General features: G+C 42.8%; 1 protein-coding gene across 1 annotated transcript; it reads left to right on the forward strand.

Annotated features, from left to right (window-relative positions):
• Window positions 1-3088: 3088 nt before the first annotated feature.
• LOC100280257 (uncharacterized) lies at window positions 3089-6913 on the forward strand. The gene is made up of 12 exons (NM_001153185.2): window positions 3089-3255; window positions 3349-3519; window positions 4003-4188; window positions 4306-4413; window positions 4487-4564; window positions 4646-4727; window positions 4803-4962; window positions 5055-5357; window positions 5459-5677; window positions 5752-6154; window positions 6229-6294; window positions 6377-6913. Exons 1-12 carry the CDS (start codon window positions 3163-3165, stop codon window positions 6554-6556), a joined length of 2049 nt encoding a protein of 682 aa, NP_001146657.2. The 5' UTR covers window positions 3089-3162; the 3' UTR covers window positions 6557-6913.
• Window positions 6914-8092: the final 1179 nt, after the last annotated feature.

Below are 8092 nucleotides of genomic sequence, written 5' to 3' on the forward strand. Positions count from 1 at the left end.
TATTCATATATCTTTGACTAATTGCAAAAGGGTTTTGAAAAGACTTTCCAAAAATAATTTGCAAAAACAAAACAAGTGATGCAAGCGTGGTCCAAAATGTTAAAAGAAAGCAATCCATGCATATCTAGTGAAACTATAAATTGGTTTAATTCCAAGTAACCTATGCACTTACCTTATGCAAACTAGTTCAATTCTGCACTTATATATTTCTTTGGTTTGTGTTGGCATCAATCACCAAAAAGGGGGAGATTGAAAGGGAAATAGGGTTAACCTTTTCCCAGTATTTATTTTGGTGGTTGAATGCCCAACACAAATATTGGACTAACTAGTTTTCTCTAGATTATATACTCTACAGGTGCATAAAGGTTCAACACAAACCAATAAAAGATTGAAGTTAGGGATCAAATTCAAAGGAGCAAAGAAATCGAGTGTGCTCTGGTCTGGCGCACCGGATGTCCGGTGTGCCACCGGACAGTGTCCGGTGCACCAGGACCGTACAGGGTCCAACGAGCCACTCTCGGGTTTCCTCGGGCGCACTCCGCTATAATTCACCGGACTGTCCGGTGCACCAGCGGAGCAATGGCTCCTTCGCACAACGGTTGACTGCAAAAGCTGAAGAACATAGGAACAATGTGCAACTGTGCGTGAAAGAGTCAAAGCGCAGAGTCAGAGGCGCATCGGACAGTGAACAGTGCATGTCCGGTGTGGCACCGGACTGTCCGATGGCGCAAGAAGACAAAGCCTCCAACGGTCGACAGCTCCCGAACCCTAACAGTTGGGTGACGTGGCTGACACACCAGACAGTGTCCAGTGGCGCACCGGACTGTCCGGTGCGCCCATCGATAGCAGCCCTCCCCAACGGCTTGTTGGTGGTTGAGGGCTATAAATACCCCCAACCACCACCACCTCAAGCATCCAAGAATTCTGAGTCTCACATTCATTACAAGAGCTCTAGCATTCACTCCTAGACACAATTCAAAAGATCAAAGCCTCTCCAAGTCCCAAATTCAACTCAAGCACTTAGTGACTTGTGAGAGAGATTTTGTGTTCTTTTGAGCTCTTTCCTCTTGGATTGCCTTCTTCCTTTCTCATTTCTTTTCTCAAGTGATTTGTAATTGAATCAAGAGACACCTAAGTGTGTGGTGGTCCTTGAGGGGTCTAAGTGACCTGGGAGATTAAGGAAAAGGCTCACTCGGTCTAAGTGACCGTTTGAGAGAGGGAAAGGTTGAAAGAGACTCGGCCTTTGTGACCACCTCAACGGGGACTAGGTTCTTTAAAACCGAACCTCGGTAAAAACAAATCATTGTGTTCATCCGCTTTATTTCTTGGTTGATTTGTTTTCCCCTCTCTTTTGGACTCGGATTCATTTCTAACGCTAACCCCAGCTTGTAGTGTGTGCTTAAGTTTATAATTTTCAGATTCCGCCTATTCACCCCCCTCTAGCCGACTTTCAAATACCCACTCTTAATGGTTAATCAATGCCCACCCTTAATGCTTAGGTAGTGAGCATATGATAAATGATGTATGTACATGATCCTATATAAAGTTGTATCCTCAATCTTATAGAACATGAAAGCTACAATGTCAAAGTCTATGTGTGAGATTGAAGTACCAAGGAGCCACTGTTGAATGTTGGTGAGGGCCTCACAACATCCCATCATTGGCAAGAGTGTCCTCCTCATAACTTTATGAAAGAACCGTACAACTTGTTTGAAGTCGACATGCACTCTACAAGATCTCTCTACAAAGGGTGGCCTGAACAATAGAGGTACATGTGCTCTAGGTGGTAACAAACAATTGGTATACATCTTAATTTCTTTGCTAATCAAACAAGAAAAATGGATTGGATGCTCTTTTTGTTTTCAACTCCACATTAAATTGAGGTAGGACCCAACCCAATTCATCTTTACGAGGGGCAGATCTAAAAATTTCTTATGCCCGAGCCAAGACTACATTTTTTCTCCTCCTTTTTATCTTAGCTATTTTAAACTAGATTAAATATAAATTCATATGGAATCACATGGACCATACACCGGGCCACAAACTGGATGGCTCGGGGTGTAGATCCACCCCTGATCCTCACTAATTCAGCAAGCAAGTGGCTACCGTGACTCAATGTTAGCACTACATTCATGCCTCATAATTTTTTTCCAGATGACAGGTAAGCAGTAGTAGCATAGTACCAGCAGTCAACCATGCAAGGATAATGAAATGCCCCTTATCATCATAGTACTAAGGGCATGCATAACCCAATTAAATGAGGGTCTTTTGGGGTCTCTAGGGGCTAAGTGAAAAAAATTAAGAGACAAGCTCTTCGCGAAGAATCCGTCTCTACACGACTCTTTATATATGTTGTGCCTTTACTGCATTTATTATCTGGAGGCTCAGGATTGTATCACGCAGTCTCTTAACTATCTCTTGTATTTAGAAAACTGTTTCAAGTAATTAGGGCTGTACTGAAAACGAGTTCACATTTTCATCTCTTCCTTATCAATTACTCATCCAAAAATAATTGTTGTTCTCACCGTTGGATAAGTCAAAAATTTTAATTTTAATAAAAATAGCAATACTTACAGCATATAATTAATATTATTAGATAAATAATCGGTGTTTTATAACAAACTTATTTGAAGATATAATATTGATAATATTATTTGTAAATCTAGGCAATATTTTAAAAATGATCATATAAATACTGACACTTATTTTGGGAGTTGGAATGGCCAGACAAGATTTTTACACGACAGATATTCAGACAATGATACCTCCAATAAAATTGATTATTTTTTCAAAAGAAAATATAACGAAATGCCTCTTCCACCAACCATTGCCCCGTACCACGGTCGAGACCGGCGCTGCCTAAAATCCCCAAAAAGCAGCTGAACAACAAAAAAAACGCACCCCACCCTTTTTTGTCCCTATACCTGCAGCCTTGAACGCCACTCCAAATTCAAACTTGGGGGGCGTCGACGCACCGTCTCGCAAATCCCAGGGTGCAACCTGCAAAATCATCCCCTCTCTGGCTCCCGGAAACAGAGGTCTTTTTTACTCTAGCCCACTAGCGGCCGCTCCTCCGCCTCCCGTTGTCCCCTCCATCAGTCCCCTCGTCCTTCTCCCCTCTCCACACGGCGTCGCGGCTCCCCTCATTCGCCGGCGTCGACGATGAACGGAGGCAGCCGGCGGCAGCGGTACTCCTCAGAGCAGCTCCTCTTCGACGTCCCCGCCAATGCCGGTGCCGGCCGGTGGGCGCAGCAGGTACGGCATAGCGCTTCATCGAGATCCGAGCGGGTCCAGGCTTTCCGGTTTCTTCTAGGATAAGCTCATCGGAGGTTCGCTTTGTGTGTGCAGCGTGGCGGGGTGCGTCGCGGGGACGGGGAGATCTTCGTGTCGGTGGAGCCCGCGACGCCGGCGCGGCTGTGCGGAGGGGACGCCGCGGCCGGGGACTCGCCGGGACAGAGGCAGCAGCTCAGTCCCGGGTTGCTCGACCTCCATGCGTTCGACACCGAGCTTATTCCCGATGTGAGGCCAATCATCTGTATTCTTTAGTTTTTATCACTTATCAGTTGCCGCATCTGTTTCAGTGGCCTCGCTTGTTTGGAATAAATATTACTGTTCGAGAATGCTGTCGGGCAAATATCGCTTTTATTTTGTTTCTCAATTGGTCATGGGCTTAGTCACACGCATATTTTTTGGGTTTCCTAGGCGTGCTGTTTTTTTGATGTACAGAAACTGGGATGCCAAACTTATATTTTGTTGGTTGAATCATGGTCAGTTGTTGATATGGTTAATATGTTGATTTATCAGTCTGTTTGAGTTGTTAAACTTAATCTAGTCCTTTAGTTCAGAAGATGCATCTACTTTTATTTAGTGATGATTCTTCATTCCTTCTTTAATCCTAACCTTTTTCCCGGACAATATGGTTCTGTAGAAAAAGATGCTTTATCATTTCCCTAGTGACAGTTCTTAAATACTGGAGCTAAAATACATATTTCATGTATACAGTTTCAAGTACCAGGAATCTATGATGGTGCCCAAAAGTTTGGCTATGGAGGAGGTCTAGATGAATCTGATATGAGATTCACATCAAACAAGATGATGAGCAAGTCTACTATTTTTCCTGATGGTAACTATCTGAAGGCCTTCACTGAGAAAGAAAAGGCAGCACCTGTCGCGAAAATCAAAGTGGTGGTATGTTCTTTGATTTTGTCACACACTTGCTGATAAATAGATCTTGTTGCCTTAGCTGTTATGTCATAATCTGTCCACTTCTAATAGTTTTGATGTGACATATGATATGAAATGCAGGTGCGCAAAAGACCACTTAACAAAAAGGAAGTATCAAAGAAGGAAGAAGATATTGTAGACATTGAACAAAGATCAAACTCTTTGACTGTCCATGAAACTAAACTTAAGGTTTGCATTTTCTTCTATTGCCGTTCCTGATGACAAACCTTAAGAATCTTAATATCTGGCGCATGATTCACAGGTTGACCTTACTGAATACGTCGAAAAGCATGAGTTTGTATTCGATGCTGTCTTAGATGAAGATGTTTCAAATGATGAGGTGCCGACTGCAAACTCTTTGCTATTAGTGGTAGTATTGTGCATCTACATTTTCAGTTACCTGTGATTATCCAACCTACAGGTTTATCGTGAAACAGTGGAGCCTGTAGTTCCTGCAATTTTTAATCGAACTAAGGCAACTTGTTTTGCTTATGGACAAACCGGTACACGCTCAATCTTCTCTAGATTATACATCCACAAAACACTTGATATCATCTGAACTAATATTCTCCACTCAGGTAGTGGAAAGACTTATACCATGCGCCCCCTTCCTCTTAAGGCTTCCCAAGATGTCTTGAGGTTAATGCACCATACCTATCGAAACCAGGGATTTCAGTTGTATGTTAGCTTCTTTGAGATATATGGTGGCAAATTATTTGACCTTCTCAACGATAGGAGGTGAGTGACCACAAAATCTGTGATGTTAAAGGATTGTGTATATCTATGCGCCTGCTATTCCTCACATTTTGAATATGACTTTCTTCATGTAGCAAACTTTGCATGAGAGAGGATGGAAAGCAAAAGGTTTGTATTGTTGGTTTGCAAGAGTATAGAGTGTCCGATATAGAGACTATCAAGGAGTTGATTGAAAAAGGCAGTGCTACCAGAAGTACTGGCACAACCGGTGCAAATGAAGAGTCCTCAAGGTCTCATGCCATTCTTCAGCTTGCCATTAAACGCCGTGTGGATGGCAATGACTCGAAACCACCCAGACCAGTCGGCAAGTTGTCATTTATTGACCTTGCTGGCAGCGAGCGTGGTGCTGATACAACTGACAATGATAAACAAACAAGGTGACATTTCACAATTTCTGCCCCTTTATTCTTGTTTGCAATACCTTGTGAATGTGTCGGCATGTTGTTTATCGAACTGTTCTTTCTGAAACACAATGCAGAATCGAGGGTGCTGAGATCAATAAAAGTTTGCTTGCCCTAAAGGAATGCATTAGAGCGCTTGATAATGATCAGACTCACATACCTTTCCGAGGTAGCAAATTAACTGAAGTGCTGCGTGACTCATTCATTGGAGACTCACGCACTGTCATGATATCCTGCATTTCTCCTAGTTCTGGCTCTTGCGAGCATACTCTGAACACATTGAGATATGCTGACAGGTGATTACTTAACTCCACTGTTGCTATAACTGCTCATATTCTTATAATACGCACAAGACATTCTCATTTTTCAGAGTGAAGAGTTTGTCAAAAGGAAGCAACGCCAAGAAAGACGTGTCTTTGGCAGTGCCTTTAAGAGAGTCGAACTCTTCCCCACTGCCTTCAGTTGTACCCTCATTCTCTGCATCTGAGGTGATGAACGATATCACCGGGAGAAGCAATTTCGGTTGGCCCAAGCAGCAGTATGTTAAAGAACAGCCTGCTCCAACATTTGTTGAACGAATGCCCAAGGCAAAGGATGCGGTGGAGTTCACATCATCAAATATAGCTGAAGTACCAGATATAATGTACCAGCTGGGAAGGCAGCCATCAAGGAAAGATGTCACTTTGGCGAACAATATGAGAAATTCCGTTGCTTACCCAACTAGAAGGGTTGAACCAGATGATGATGATGAGCATCTAAATAATCTTCTCCAGGTAGTGCTATCTCTACGAGATTTTCTTGTCATGACATGGCTGAGGTGAACATCGACTTTGAATGATTGCTGCAGGAAGAGGAAGAATTGGTTAGTGCTCATAGGAAGCAGGTTGAGGAGACTCTGGACATCCTGAAAGAGGTTAGTATTAGTACCCTACGGACCTAATTCGCCTCGATTGTGTTGCTGAATTATTTTGCTCTGACACCTTTGCCTTGATCAGGAAATGAACATATTAGGCGACGCGGATCAGCCTGGCTTCCAACTCGATGACTACATCACAAGACTAAGCAGTATGCTCTCGCAGAAGGCGGCTGTGATCGTGGACCTACAGGCTCGTCTGGAGCAGTTTCAGAGGCTTTTGAACGAGAACAATGTGCTGCTATATGCTCAGAGCCCTTGACCGTAGCTCCGTCGGATTCATCTGTTGCCCTGTTGCCACCGGAAAAGGTGGGCACTGGTGATGAGTCTCGGGCGGCAACCTGTGCGTTGTTGCTGTGGCCATGGTGCTGCTACTGTAATCCGTCGGTGCCAGTGAAACGCGGAACTAGATGGCTAGTTCACAGCATGTTGCCATGCTTCTTTGGCATGGCCGGCCCGGCAACCTATTTTGTACTAGAGTTGCTGCATCCTTGTGTTCCTGCGCCCCATCCAATGTGTATATCTCATATTTGTCCGTGTCACATGAATGCTCTGTTATTTGTAGCTCAACAGATACGTTTTTCTCCCCCTTTCTGAATTCTGATGTATGAAGTTTTCCAGAGTGTATGGTATCATCCCGTTATACACAGCTTTTCTTGGATCTTTATTAGAAGGAATTCTATGCCACAAGGGATTGTTCAGCTTGGTAAATATCGTTGCTATCCGGAGATCACAACCTAAATATGTATTAATATCATTATTTCACTAGCATAACGACATAATTGCATTAGTTAATGTGTTTATAATAAATATAAAACGTGGGGTGAACTCGTCCACCTGGCCATGATACGTCAGTAAGTCCGGCAACAGGAACAGTCCTTGCGTTGAGGCCAAACAACGTGTACACCTCACGTGTATTTTGGCTAACGATACATGTGGCAGACCTGACACCGCTGAACTCTTCAGGTATGTCCTGTTCTATATGAATTGAACGAGATTGAATGTTTAAATCTCTTCTTCTTAATTTTTTTAATCTTATCAAATCCATTTTTATAGTTTTAGAGGAAGACTGATAACAATGTCCAGTTCATCATCCTCGTCACCGTTAGGTAACTTTTGTGTCGGTCTACCATTAATTCTCTTCGCAAATACTTGTCTTTTTGTTTAAGCAAGCGTGTGTAGTGGTGTGTGCCTGATGACTGGCGATGTACGAATGAACTTTTTCCGGCAGGTGTGGGATGTGCTCTACAATGATGAGACCATTAAAATCGTGGCATATATCGAAGGTTGCATGATACTGATGGTTGCAATGTAGTGGTGAAACAACTAAATTAAATAACAAAATTTATGTATGGCCAGGATCACAAATGGATTATGAAACATTTTCTCATAACAGTATAACACACATTTTGTATATAAGTTATCGTGACGATATTATACGTTTCCGTTGCAACGTACGGGCACCCACCTAGTAACTGAATAAGACCTTAGATGAAAAAGGAAACTCAATTAAACTTGTGCAGTTAAAATCAATGGCAAACAGGTAGGCCTGCTAATGGCAAAAAATCCAACACACGCCCACCCATACCCAAATCTAGTAACTTTGATATCCATCCCACACCCACTCAAAAATATAAGAAGGAAATTAAACTCAACGCATCCAATAATATTATTGATCCCAAACCAACCTGTAATTGGATGGAAACCCATGGAATCCCCGTGGGTTCAACTTATTGTCTCACATCAAGCCAACTGCATACACATACACTGAAACACAGTGACAACTTTATAGGTAGTT

Source organism: Zea mays, chromosome 8 (genome assembly GCF_902167145.1).
Source record: "Zea mays cultivar B73 chromosome 8, Zm-B73-REFERENCE-NAM-5.0, whole genome shotgun sequence".
NCBI lineage: Eukaryota > Viridiplantae > Streptophyta > Magnoliopsida > Poales > Poaceae > Zea > Zea mays.

What these genes read in the sequence shown, in the direction of transcription:
- LOC100280257 (NM_001153185.2), top strand. Translation starts at nt 3,163, where the DNA reads ATGAACGGAGGCAGCCGGCGGCAGCGGTACTCCTCAGAGCAGCTCCTC. An exon ending in CCGGCCGGTGGGCGCAGCAG is followed by an intron (nt 3,256 to 3,348) that starts GTACGGCATAGC and finishes TTGTGTGTGCAG; the next exon opens with CGTGGCGGGGTGCGTCGCGG. An exon ending in ACACCGAGCTTATTCCCGAT is followed by an intron (nt 3,520 to 4,002) that starts GTGAGGCCAATC and finishes TCATGTATACAG; the next exon opens with TTTCAAGTACCAGGAATCTA.